The sequence below is a fragment of the Gobius niger genome (genome assembly GCF_951799975.1).
Source record: "Gobius niger genome assembly, chromosome: 17".
Lineage (NCBI taxonomy): Eukaryota > Metazoa > Chordata > Actinopteri > Gobiiformes > Gobiidae > Gobius > Gobius niger.
The window spans coordinates 16,919,271-16,933,367 of NC_136868.1; the positions used below are offsets into that span (position 1 = coordinate 16,919,271).

The window sequence follows — 14,097 nt, forward strand, 5'->3', positions numbered from 1 at the left end:
TGAAGAAACAAATACAGACAGATTATATTAGAGTCTATTTTATTAATAAGTTTTGGAAATTATTTACACATATTTTATTTCCTATTGCGGTTCATGAATTTAAAAGACATAATATAGACACATTACCTAAGTCTCTTTTGTAGATGAGTGCTCTGCCCTAAATGGCCAAATGTTGCATACACAAAGGTGTTTTGATGCAGGGCCAAAGCACAGTGATATCATATCAGCCTGTGGTTGTTGCCTGTCACATTGCCTACACGATAGTGTCCTTGGCCACTACCAGATCACTCTACCCTAAAGGCACTTTAAACCACTGACTGTGAAAATAAAATGAACCGGTCTCCTGAATTGAACTGGTCCGCTCCTGTGGAAATGGGGCTAAATTCACAGAACAAAACATAAATGCGTACACGCGTAAACCTTTTTTCTTGTTTGTTTTCTTTATTAATCAATTTGCTTGTTGAAATAAAGTCAAAATGATCGTTTTGGTCTTGTTTGTTGGACCTATATAATGGATAAGCAAACCGGTTTTAAACACAGCGGTGACAGACCCACGGACTGCCACGTGACCGACGCACAGACCAGAAGCGGATGTTGTCAAACGTTGTCACCCAAACAGCATCCGGGTTTTCGGGAAAGGCTGGCTCTAATACCCGCAATGTTCGACTAAAATATCCTCGTTTCAAGTCGACAGTTCGTGCTGACAGCTCGCCCTTTACTGCTTTCTATTATGGACGGGGATTGGGGAAGTTTTTCTTGTTATTCGAGCCTCTTGGTCTCATGTAACTCGAAGAGTTAGCATATCTGGCTAACTGGCTAATCAACCTTCGTTACTGTCAAGTTTCTCGCTGATAGAGCTGACGAAAGATGTGCTGAAGTGGAAATAATTAACTTGGCCTTCCTGGACCGTAACGCACTGCAGTTTAGCGGCATTTTACAGACCTGGAAGTGAACAAAACAATAACAGCAGGGTCCATTGCCTCTGATTTTGAAAGTGAGTAAACGCGTTGTAACAAGTTCATCCTGTCTTGTCTTACGCTGGTACAAATGAGAGGCATTGAGATAATGAGTTGTTTTTAATTTCACCTTAACAACCCACTGATTACTTGACTTTCTTACTCGTCAACGTGTCATTTTTGTGCCAGATCCGTGTCACATGTTGGAAAAGTAAACAGGTGTGACACTGCTTGCTTTTGAGCTTAAGCTTTCATGTGGCCAATGGAGAATAGTTTATGTATTGACCTAATGATGAAGATTTGGACTTCATTACGCCTGTATAACGTACAGCTTTTGTAGACACGGATGGAGAGGCTACAGTGTAGCAGCAGGGAGATAGTCAAGCGGTTATTTATTTGTTTAGTGAGGAAACGGACTAATTCTAGTCTGAACTGGGGAGTTGTAATGTGAAGGTGTCTAGGGCCAAAGAAACCCAACTAAAAGTAATTTGCGTTGAGCTGGAGTTTGGCTTGCAATTCACAATGTTACTCGTGCTGTTGATGCCAATGCTTCTTGGAGCATTATGTAACCCTGGAGAGGCAATGACACGAGAGGAAAAACGCAAATTGAAGTAAGTAATTAACCGTCTGACATGTATTATTATAGTTGACACTGTCAAAGACCCTTTTTTTTGCTTAATAGGGACCAAGTGGTTGAGATGTTTGACCATGCATATCAGAATTATATGGTATGTAACCCTCAATATAACATAAAGTATTGCTATTCTTCTAGATAACTTGACGGCCTAATGAGTGTTTCTTTATGGATTTCTCAGGACCATGCCTATCCAGCAGATGAGCTGATGCCTTTAACATGCAGAGGCAGAGTACGAGGTCTTGAGCCAAGTCGAGGTGACGTGGATGATGCTTTGGGCAAGTACGTGAATGTATTTATTGAAAGTCAGATCAAAATAAACCCTTAACATACTATGTAATAGTACTATGTAATATGAACTGGTTTGCAACATTTGCACTGGACATAATCTTTGTATTTTGTGGAATAGAAGTGTAGCACTGTAATAATAATACATGGTTAACACTGTTTCCTAGGTTCTCCCTGACACTCATTGACACTCTGGACACTCTAGTGGTGAGTCACAACTTAATTTTTACTTTTAACATCTGACTCTATCTTTAATCAATTTGATTATGTTTTCTAATATGTATTTACATTTCTAGCTTTTAAACAAAACAACAGAGTTTGAGGCTGCAGTAAGAAAGGTCTTGTCTGATGTGAGGCTGGACAATGATATTGTGGTTTCAGTGTTTGAAACCAACATTCGTGTTCTTGGGTAAGCTTTAATAAATAAAAATAAAATACATTTTTAAAGTACGGTAACTTATATGAAGCCATTTTAGTTAAACATTACTTTTTAATGGTGTTTTGTATTCTCATGTGTGAAGCGGGCTTTTGGGGGGTCACTCCATGGCTGTCATGCTGAAAGAAGGAGGCCAGCACATGCAATGGTATCAGGATGAGCTTTTACATATGGCCAAAGACATTGGTCTCAGACTGTTGCCGGCCTTCAACACCAGCAGTGGGCTGCCTTACCCTAGGGTGAGACTGATTTGTGTCACATAGCACTGTGTCAAACTTGCATCAATGATATAAAACCACATAATTGTTTTTCAGGTGAACCTGAAGCATGGTGTGAGAGGCCCTGAGACAAGAACAGGCACTGAAACAGACACTTGTACTGCGTGTGCTGGCACCATGATTTTGGAGTTTGCTGCTTTAAGTCGTTTCACTGGAGATCCTGTGTTTGAGGTAGCATACTGAAACTTGTACTTCAAACATGATTCACACCAAATATTGCCCAGGAGACTGTGTTGATGCCAAACTGAACTAATTGTGTCATGTTTCACTGAAAGCTGAAGGCAACAGATTCTTTCTTTCTTTGTTGCAGCAAGTATCATATGATTCTTGCCATTTTATCTCCACAGGATGGATCAGGTCACCTAAACTCCCACAAATAGTTCTTTAACCATTTTTTTTGTTCAACTTCTGTTTAATCAAATTCAGTCTATTTATCAGTAAAGTTAAGGCATTTAAAAAACGAGCTAAAATGATTTTTTTTAATCTGTGGATGACATTATTTGTACTACTGATATTTTTGTTCACAACAAACGGGCAGCTGGATAAGCACATTTGATTGTTGTAATTTGATATTTGCTATTGTATTCACTAATGTACTTGTCGCTCTCACAAAGGCTCATGCACGGAGGGCCTTGGACTTTCTTTGGGAGAAGAGACAGAGAAACAGCAATTTGGTTGGAACTACAATCAACATCCATTCTGGAGAGTGGGTCCGTAGAGGTGAGTATAGAAAAAAAAATATGAACAAGAGCTGAGTTCGAATTGGATACGCTTATATGTTGACTAGTTTCCTTATCTTTTTAACTGTTCCTTGATTGTTGTGACGCTTGTTTCCAGACAGTGGAGTAGGAGCTGGAATTGACTCTTACTATGAATACCTACTGAAGGCTTACATCCTTCTGGGAGATGACCAGTTCCTTCAGCGCTTTAATACTGTGAGTGCACAAACTGTAATCTGAACCACAATACATTACGGCATCCAGCCAGCAATTCAGACATATCATTGAAGGTGTTTAGTTAAACCATCGTGTTGTATTATTACATTTGGGAAGGTGATTATCCCATTTCATGTTTCATCTAGCACTATGCATCCATTATGAAGTACATTAGTCAGCCTCCTTTGCTGCTGGATGTCCACATCCACAAACCTCTGCTTCCGGCGCGGACATGGATGGACTCTCTGCTTGCTTTTTTCCCGGGTCTTCAGGTTTGTTTGAAAATATAGTTTAAAGTGGCAGTTTGTTCAGTCTCTGTATAAGTAATTTGATGAATGTTTCAGGTGCTTAAAGGAGATATTCGCCCAGCTATTGAGACGCATGAGATGTTGTACCAAGTTACCAAGAAACACAACTTTCTGCCAGAGGTAAAAGTCTGGTAGAATTTTTTTCACATCTTAACCCTAAATCTGATCAAATTTAGCTGTTTAACTAACTCAAAACATTAACTAATAAAGGTGGTCTTAAGGTGTGAATAGTGTAGTTACTAACTTAATTGTCCTTGCTGTTCCCCAGGCCTTCACGACTGATTTCAGGGTACACTGGGCCCAGCATCCCTTGAGACCCGAGTTTGCAGAGAGCACTTATTTCCTGTACAAGGTAATTTAACTCGTAAAGGGTGTCTAATGTAACACGCGAGAGGTTAGTAGCTTAAGCTTTTTTTCTTTTTTTTACTTTTTTTTTTTTACTACATTTAAAATAAAAGTACCTTGAACCTAGATGGAATGATCCAAGGCTTTCTTAAATGTGACTTTGTTGCACCTTTGTTGCAACAACACTATCAACAGCATACAAAAATGACTAGCACAAATCAACTTGTTTTGTACAGCCCAAGCCAATATCACAAAAGAGGCTGCACCAAACGGAAATGGAAAACATTTTGTTTCCCGTCTTGTTTTCTAATAGCAGCCAGGCTGTCTACACACTAATCCACATTTTCTTTACAGGCCACGGGAGACCCATATTACCTTGAGGCAGGTCGCACCATTCTAGACAACCTCAATCGATTTGCTCGTGTCCCCTGTGGCTTTGCTGCTATGAAGGACGTACGCACCGGAAGTCATGAGGACAGGTCAGGACAAAAATGAATTTATTGTAATATCATTTGAATTATGCATTACTTTGCCAACAGTAATGCATTTTCATTTTTTAACTTCCTTAGAATGGACTCCTTCTTCCTTGCTGAAATGTTTAAATATCTGTTCCTGCTTTTTGCTGATGTGGATGAGGTACCGTTTGATGTGGAGGACTACATTTTTACTACCGAGGCTCACTTTCTTCCTTTATCACTCTCCACTACTCCTCACTCTTCACCAATAACTTTGAATACAACAGTAAGGAACAGTGTATTTATTATTATTCCAGTACAAAGAACTACAAATAATGCATTACATTTTAGACGGACGAAGAGTTGGATGACTCCAACTTTGACTGGACATGTCCCAACACCCGTCTGCTGTTTCCTGATCCTGCTTTTCCGCGAAATATCAGAGAACCCATCCGGAGTGTTGTGGACAAGAGCTGCCCTCGCCCGGCTCCCTACAGGTTTGTGAAACTGCTGTGTCAATTTAAAGATAAAAAAAATATTCACAATGTTTACTTGTCTTCAACATTTTCTGCTTTTTTTGTGAAGAGAGCCTGGTATGGGCCGTCCTCCTTTGAGGGCTCAGGATTTTATGGCAAACAACCCTGAACATCTGGAGCTACTCAGAAGAATGGGCGTTAGTCTTATCCACTTGAAGGACGGACGGGTACAGTTGGTTCAGCATGCTACACAGGTAAACACTGACCATTTATTTATTTGAATGTTTACAGTGAAAGCATATGAGATGGAAATGTTTTTGTCATGCACCAGGCCGTGAGTGCGGTAGCAGCAGAGGACGGGGTGCGGTTCATGCAGGAGATGATGGAGTTATCCAGCCAGCAGCAAAAAGAGCAGCTTCCTCCCAGAGCCATCCAGATTGTCTCTCATCCGTTCTTTGGCAGAGTGGTGCTGACGGCAGGCCCTGCTCAGTTTGGCATAGACCTGTCCAAGAGTATCACCGGGGTAAGAGGCTTCTGAACCCTCAAGTTAATGTTGTTCTCTCCTAAACTTTGTTTCTTTTTTTAAACTAAATTAACCTTTTGTCTTGTGTGCAGGTGAGGGGCTTTGTGACAGTAGCTGAACCCTACAGTGGCTGTAGTGAAATTACCAATGGGGAATATATTCAGGGCCAAATTGCTTTGCTCCAGAGGGGCCAGTGCATGTTTGCAGAAAAAGCACGGCACATTCAGAAGGCTGGTGCTATTGGGGGGATTGTCATTGGTGAGTATCTTTCGATTAAAGGTTCATTATGGAACTTTTTATGTGAGGAAAAAAAATCATTTTAGCACCTTTTAGTGACTCAGCACCTGTATGGGTGGTTAGCATGGTGCAAATATGCACTAATACCAGTTAAAAAAAAAAAAAATCATATTCCATAATGCACATAAAACATAAAACTGTGAAATTCAATCATTATTAGACCCATCTGGGATTATAGTGTATTGATTGCAAATGCTATGGTAAGTCATACAAAAAATGAATATTTGTGTTTCTGTGTTTCTCAGATGACAATGAGGGCAGCAGCAGTGATACAGCTCCACTCTTCCAGATGGCTGGAGATGGACGCAGCACAGATGACATTACTTTGCCACTTCTCTTCCTCTTCCACAAAGAGGGTAACATCCTTTTGGAGTCACTGAAGGAGTATCGAGAGGTCGAGGTGCTGCTGAGTGACAAGGCTCGAGACAGAGGTTTGTCCCCACTGCGCTCGCCTTCCTTCTACCAATACCTGGCTTCATAAAATCTATGAATCCATGAATAATATAGTTATGCAAAGCCAAGTTAGAGCAACCAGTCATGTATGTCATAAGCTCTTCTCTGTAACTATATACTGTATGGTATCTTTCTGCATTTGTCTTGAGTGCCCTTGTACTGGACTATAACTTGGCTTTTCTTCCCTCTTTTGTGTCTCTTCTATTTAACCATCCTGTTGGATCAACAGCGACTATATTTAAAGGTAAACCTCTACCTGGCATCTTGATTGAAGACAGTAAGTTCTTTCACTTGCCAGTATATAACTGTCCAAAGAGTGTGGAATAGTTCAGAATATTAATATAATTAATAATAATAATTCTGTAGACTTTTTTTATTTTCTTAAATTGTAATTATCTTGACAATATGTTCTCCACACTTGGACTGTTTGGTTGGCACTTTTGGACTTTTCGTCTGTTTGGTCTTAAGTCCCAGACGTGAACGCTACCACGGACAGTGGTTCGGACCAAACGGAGCGCTCTTCGGTCCAGGGGAAAGAAGTGGTCTAGATCCGGACTAACGTTTGACTTTTGGATCAAATCCACAAAGTGACGCAAACGCACACAAGACAAGGGTTAATAAAATGATGGTTGTTATATTGATAATGAATCTGTATCCATGTGATTGAAATAGATCGATATTTGTAAAAAAATCATTACATTTTCTTGATGTTTCTACCGGGTTCTTGACGCAGGCCTCGTTGTCATGACAACGATAGAGGCAGCTTTAAGGGAAATCATTTCGTGTGAAACAATTGTCAAGTTTTGAGAGAGAAACATTTATGAACCAAACCCTGTTGTTGCACATCAGCTTTGACCTGTTTACCAAACTATAGCACATTAAGTACTGAACCCTGATTTTTTTTTTCCACATTCATTGTTTAACATGATGATATTTCATGTCTTGGTGAAAACTTCTTGTCACTTTGGATTTCTTTACGGCGTATTCCTATGTGAAACACAACTGGCATTCTGCTGTTGTGGTCAAAAGCCAATCTATTGAAAACATGCGATTATTGACTGAAAATGGCTGAATTTGTGAGTGTCTCCTGAATGTCTAAGTATATAGTGGTCTTACTTCAGTTTTCTTTTCAGGTGTGAACACACAAGAAACTGAAGAGGGCTGTGGAGGTGATGCAACAACACCAACCTCTTCTGAGCCTCTGGGCTTAACAGAGGTAACCACCACAGAGCAAGCTGAACCTGGTCCTCCAGAGGAGACTTCGCCATCGGAGGAAGCTACTGAGTCAGATGAAGGAATGAGCCCCCCACAAGAAGTCGGCCCAGGTGAAGACTTAACCCCTACGGAGTCTCTGTCTGCTCAGGCCAAAGAAGAGACAGACTCTGAGACAAACGACGAGCCCAAGCAGCTGCCCGACTCAGAAAAAAGGCGGTCTGTGGAGTCGCTGCTTGCAGACTGGCAGGAGGACTTCGAGGCATTCCAGCAGATGGAGAGGGACGAGCTTTGACGTCATGTGACCTGTCAAGTCCCGAGACTGTGGTACAGAAGGGGGCAGACATCACATGATCAGCCTTAATAAACAGTTGGTGAAAACAAGGCTCATTCTATGTTGAAGACTCCATCATGCCGTCTGCACTGTAGATGGCATTACTATGTGCCAAGGCAGCCCATGTACTGTATTTCGGGACCACAAGGGAGTCAGTGTAACCTAGTTCACAGTCAATCACAGGTTTCTTACCTCATTCACAATAGTTTTTTTTTATAGAAATTTTGGTCCATAGGCTTTATTAAGCAGGACAGTGAGTGAAAGGGGTGAACTGTGGGGAGAGACTTTCAGCATATTGTTTGAGCCAGAGCTCGAACCTATGATGGTGAGGTTGGAACAGTGTTCCATGTACAACTGTATACTATAGTTTTTTCTAATCAGTCACAAAGGTGGACCACATCGTACAAGGGTTGCCACATCCCATCTCTCAGTGCAATGTCTAATTCCTTGCTTTTTGAATGCTTGCCCTAACTTTTACTTTGTACTAAATGTCTCACCAAATGATTCTATTTAAATTTGATAACTGTGAAATGAAACATCCTGCATCATCAACAAATAACTTTATAACAGATTGAGAGCTTATGAAGATATATGAAAAACCTGTTGATGTAAATATAGATTTTGAAATGTGATGATTGAATATCGCTGCTTTGCTGAGGGTTATGACCAACACAAACCTGACCTAAACCAAACCACAGGCAATGGACACGGTTAATGGACTGCACATCCACTACCATATGAGGGCGCTATACGACCTGTTTGTCTGTCATGCCATCGCTGATTATTTATAACAGGAGAGGGGGGAAAAAGAGCAGAAGAAATAAATATTATTGAAATACTCGTTTATTCCTTTAAAATTAATATGAAGGTTTGCCAGTGACATTTGGAAATTGCATTGGTTAAAATGTAACAAGAAAGAGGGGATAAGTCAAAAGAAATACGAAATACTAAACACTCTTAATATAATGAGGCATGTGTGTTGTGTGGCATTACATTAGACTCTTAACAGCTTTATTGAACCACATCCTGACTTTACAACTTGTCTTGTAGCCATGCAGCCAAACTTTTTCTTCTTTGCAATTTGTTTATTTCTGAGCCTCTTACATACAAAAAAAAAAAGATAAGGCAGGACTACGGAAGGCCAAATTGCGGCTCAAATGTTCTAGGTGCCAAAGAAACCCTCCAGGCTCACCCGGGTAATTGATTGGTGAGTCGGCAGGGCAGTCCTCACTAAGATGGCTGCATTGCTGTGCGCTTTAGTGGCATCCTGGTGAAATGACGCAAGCTCCACCGTGCGCTCCCTCCTGCTCCAGTCTCTGTAGCGCAGCGCAGAGCACATCCCGCCCGACTCGGAGCCGGAAGAGCGGCGGCTACCCTCCCGTGGACCGAGTGGACCCGGTTCGTCACTGTAAGTACAGGCGTGTGGACTCGTTCATGGACTCCCAGAGGTGTCGTTTACGCGTTAATGAAACACGTCGCGCCTCTCGTGGCTTCTGACTGTCTTTCTTTACTTCATTCTTTTGTTGTTGTTTCCTGAGTCCACCGTGATTAGCCGGCGCTTTCCTTCCTGCACAAGGCTTTTGCATATGATGTTTCGACTCGATGGATTTCTTTGGCACGCTCCCACTAGCTGCTTCGTTTGTGTCGCGTTGATAGTTCATTATATTTGATGGAATGGCTAAATCAGCCGCGAATAAGAGGCTTAGTTTTCATTTGGTGCCATATGTGTTCGCTCGCTCTGGAGTCTGGACAGGGTTGGCTTTTTTCAAATTTTCCACACACACACATCCTGGTTGGCGGTGCCAGTCTGTCCCGCTGCTGCATCTTTCTGCTCTTGTTTTAAGGCCCCCTTTGCTCTGGGAAACACGAAGCAGAAAAGGGTTCAACTCGTGCTTTCCTCAAGGCACGAGGGACCATTAACCTTTTTGTGGAAATGAAACTGCACACAGTTGATTTTCCTCAAAGCGGCACCACATATGAAAACAAAGCTCCCAGTGTGTCCGTGTAGCGCAGCTGGACACAGCTGTTGATCCAGCCCTGGTGACCCAAAGGACAGCTCCGGGACAGGGGCCACTGCTGGTCCAGAAATCCAGTACTGTGCCTCTCATCTCTAGTACTGACAGGCACACAGCAGGCGTTTTAGCATGTACTTAAACAGTATCTAGCTCTAATTGTTTCTCATCTGGCTGTTGCTGCTTCTGCAGGCTTCACAAACTAGTTATTGTCAGTATTAGATTTGATATGTGGTAAATCGCAGACCGTGAGCACAAAGTTTAACCATCAACTATCTCTAAGGAAATATGTTTTCTCTGGCATTACTTTCAACATTGCTGCTGTGAGTCTGGATAACTTTCCAATCCTGTTGGTGTTGAAGTGTGCCATATGGCTTTCTGCCGCTGTGATCCCTGTCACACCACACCACTGCATCCATTTGGTTCTTGTGCAGCCCCCCCGGTGGGAAAGTAGGTTGGTCTGGCCATGCAGCGTTACAGCACCACAGCCTCACCAGCTTAACACAGCCCTATGTAGGTTATACGGTCATGTTGTAGCAATCCCCCTCACTGCTTTATTCCTGATCTATCTATCTGTCTGTCTCCATCTCTCCATCTGCCTCCCACCCACCCCGAGCGCTTACGAGCCGCTGCTTACGTATGGCCTTTGGTTCCGGCTAGCAGCTCGAGTGGAGACGGTTTCTCTTCATCTGTGTCATTTTCCCCAAGCCAGGAAGGTCTATTCTTAGCTCTTCTTATTCGATCATCATGACTGTCATACCCTGCATGTACGTCTGCTGTGGCCTCTGGTGCACCTCCATAGGTCTGGTGATTTCAGGTGATGTGATTTTTTTCTTCTCATGATGCAACAGCTTGTGTGTCACTTTCTCAGGGTTTCCGGGATGCTCTTGTGTGAGTGATAAAGGGAGTTCCTGTGCAGACGAGGCACACTTTACTGCACAGGTAACTATTATATAATACTGTATAGCATTTTGCTTATAGTAGTTTTTTGGTATATAGTGTGGTTAGGACTTGGCAATAAGGGAAAGAACATACAGCACATTCCTCATGACTGTCTGATCTTTATTTCTGATACATATTAATAATAATATTGAAGAAATCGATACTGCTTTTACAGCACCTGCACCATTTAGCACAAAAATAGTCTGCATTTTATTCTTAAGTCCACTCCAAACCTTGGGCAGTTACTCCCACAGATGGCTGTAGACCTGTCAGTGCAGAAGCACCATGCTGATACTTGAGATTAACCGTAAATGTAATCCCAATTTGATTAGAATGTGATTAATTGCACAGCCGTAAGTGTGAGGCATTGCAGTGGACTTGTCAGCTGAATCAGATGTTTGTCTGGTTTCTCGCTGCTGTTCTGACAGACCATCTGAAGTCAGCAGAGGTCAACAGTGCAGTCTCGCCTCGGTGCGTTCTGTGTGTCCCCAGGTTGTTTCTGTGACAGTGATGGACACATCTGAAGCATGTTTACTGTGCAGAATGAAGGATGGTGTGTGGAGGGGAATCCATACGGCTATTTTTCTGACAAATATTGTAATTGTGCTTAGTTTCAGGTTACTGGGCCCATTTTATATTTGTCCTGGCGTTACATTGAAGAGCAATGATCTTTTAATCTAGTACAAGAATCAAATGTCTTGTGACTGTGAAATGTGTTCCACCTGTCCACGTCATGTGCCTCCTCACTGAAACATTTTGTTTGCAGCGAAGGGTTTGTTTTTAATTGAAGTAAATCCCAGTGTTTGGGATATACTTTGTACAAGACTCACACACATTTTGTAAAATGTGTAGACAACCTTGTAGATGGGGGATGCCAAAAGCTCACAGGTGGTATCACCGCACTGTACCTATGTAGGGGAGAGCGGGCTGGGTCATGGGGAGGGCTGGGTCTCTCAGTGTTTTAGAGCTAGTAAGAGAGACCAGCCAAATGAGACGTCATGGTCACATAGTGTTATGTCACTGTTCACGGATGGTGAACAGCAGCTTCCGGAAAAGTGAGTAAACCAGAGCAAAAAAGCAAAACAAAAACTTTTTCAAGGTCAGTAATGAACAGAACACCATTGTTTACTGTTTTATATATATGTATATATATATATATATATATATATATATATATATATATATATATATATATATATATATATGTGTATGTGTATATGTGTATATATATATATATATATTTAAAAAAAAAAGAAACAAATCCTATAAGATCTTATCATGTAGTAGATAAATGTTTATGCCTACCTTTTCAGAATAAGCGATCAACCCTCCCCATGCCCGGGTGAATCATTGCAATAATTAAAATTGGTATTAATCTGTTTCTACTGAATCTTAAAGCCTCATGATTTAGTGTTATGTACTCATTGTTCTGGAGATTGTGCATACTTGGTATCTTGGCAAAATTTTGCAAGTCTTTACAGTAAAGTTCAGAGATGTCTTTTTTGACCCAACCCACCCAGATCTGTTACTAAAGTAGTGGTTAATTTGTGTGCTTGTGTTTGCTGTCCCAGATGATTGTAAGATTACAGCAAACACCAGTAATATGGCAAGAATCGATGTGTGGTCAAAATAAATCAAAACATAGCCAGGAACTCTTTGGAGAGAGAGCTGAGAAATGTCATCACAAATAAAATTAAATAAATGATGAGTATAAAAACTACAGCAACACAGCAATACAAGGCTCTCCACTTCTTGTTGTCTTTGATTGGGTTATTAAAGGTTACAATTAGCAAAGAGCCAAGACTGCAATTACTATGCTGTGCGATATCCTTTGCAGGCAGCAAAATATCCTGTCTCCATGGAGTCTTATTCTAACGTGCTGTCTCTGTATTTTAGACATCTGAAACATGTCCTGAAGTGCATGTGATTCTTTTGTTAGTTTAGAAGTTCAATAACTTCTTGGTCTGGTAAAGTTAAACATAACAGACGACCAGGTGAAATGGGGTCCTGGTCTGAATATGAACTTTAACACTCCAGAGGCAAATAGTGTCTGAGAGATTGTCTGCGAGCTGTTTTCTTCACGACTTTCCACAGAGAAAATAAAATCATAGGAAATGAAATTGTAATAAAAATCAAACAGTTAATAATGAATACAAGATGGAAATGCATCGGTGCAGGGCAGTGATATTGTCTCTTTCTAAGTTTTATCTTTTGCTGCTTTCATCTTTAATTATTTAAAGGGACTATACGGAGTTTAAACATGTTAGAACTAAGTATTTTCCTACCCTTATGTGTAGAATGAGCTCAGGCCTATTCACCACAACTGCCTCTAAAATCCTGCACTGTCACTCAAAAAGAGAATCTGCAGTTACGTGTAAGACCTGAGGTGGCAGTAGTGAGCATAAAAAACTTGCATCTAGTCCCTTTAACATCTGTGAATCATTTTTGTATAAATTGATCACTGACGGAGCTGTTACCCGAATTGGTTCTTCTACATTGTCAGTCCAAGTTGCAGCCATAGCTTTTGGAACGATGCCTATTATTAATAAGAATGTAAAAGTGAATTGTTTTTGGTTTGTCTGCAGCGTTTGCAAAATGAGCGCCGTGTATCTGTTCATTTCTGCGTGACTAAGAACTGTGTGTTTCAGTAAATTAGTTTTAAATGACACCTCTCAGTCCATGGCTTGCGTGACCGTTGTTTACGATCGGTCCTGAAACAATGCCTCTGTGCAACCAGTTTCAGCCGGCTATTGAGATTAGTTTTATTTGTAAATGAAGCTGTTTAGTCGGTGGCTCCGTCGCCAAGTCAAGACTGCTTTTTTAAGAATGTGCCATATTGAGTGTAATGCTATAAAGGACTGATTTAAATTAATCTCTTTACTGAATATTTGCCCATCCAATAATGTTATTACATTCATACATTGTTACAATTTAGACGTCACACAATCATTATTAGTTTCAATTGGTGGTGCAGCCTTATTTTACTGTTGATCATAACCAATAACCTTGTATAATGATAAATGAAATTGTAGTTGAAGCACCATGCATCATTAGAGGATGTAAGGAGTGTTTTGCACCTGAAAAAGGCCCATATGCTGCCTATTAATGAGAGACTATTAAGCACATGCGTCTCTCAGGAAGCGGGTTCCATTATTCTGCATCATTCTCGCCAATTACCGCTGAAGCCGCTATTTATTTTTCATCTGATGTGTT

The 14,097-nt window shown here is 41.0% G+C and overlaps 2 protein-coding genes across 4 annotated transcripts in view; both read left to right on the forward strand.

The window, feature by feature from the left end:
* Nucleotides 1-602: 602 nt before the first annotated feature.
* On the forward strand, nt 603-8,729 carry edem3 (ER degradation enhancer, mannosidase alpha-like 3). Of its 3 annotated transcripts, none has more exons than XM_079574456.1 (21): nt 603-1,567; nt 1,639-1,684; nt 1,772-1,872; nt 2,046-2,085; nt 2,175-2,287; nt 2,400-2,553; nt 2,629-2,763; nt 3,207-3,312; nt 3,430-3,527; nt 3,674-3,799; nt 3,872-3,955; nt 4,104-4,187; nt 4,535-4,659; nt 4,750-4,921; nt 4,987-5,132; nt 5,221-5,365; nt 5,443-5,634; nt 5,727-5,892; nt 6,177-6,362; nt 6,614-6,661; nt 7,518-8,729. In XM_079574456.1, exons 1-21 carry the CDS (start codon nt 1,479-1,481, stop codon nt 7,889-7,891), a joined length of 2,730 nt encoding a protein of 909 aa, XP_079430582.1. In that variant the 5' UTR covers nt 603-1,478; the 3' UTR covers nt 7,892-8,729. The 3 variants fall into 3 exon arrangements, with proteins under 3 accessions (XP_079430582.1, XP_079430583.1, XP_079430584.1); XM_079574457.1 differs by having other exon boundaries at nt 6,614-6,628; XM_079574458.1 differs by lacking the exon at nt 6,614-6,661.
* Nucleotides 8,730-9,127: 398 nt separating this feature from the next.
* The window catches only part of LOC306976531 (uncharacterized protein C1orf21), a 32,233-nt gene continuing 27,263 nt past the window's right edge, over nt 9,128-14,097 (forward strand). The window contains exon 1 of the mRNA XM_079574475.1: nt 9,128-9,338. The gene's annotated coding sequence lies outside the window, so the exon portion shown is untranslated. The remainder of the gene's footprint in view (nt 9,339-14,097) is intronic.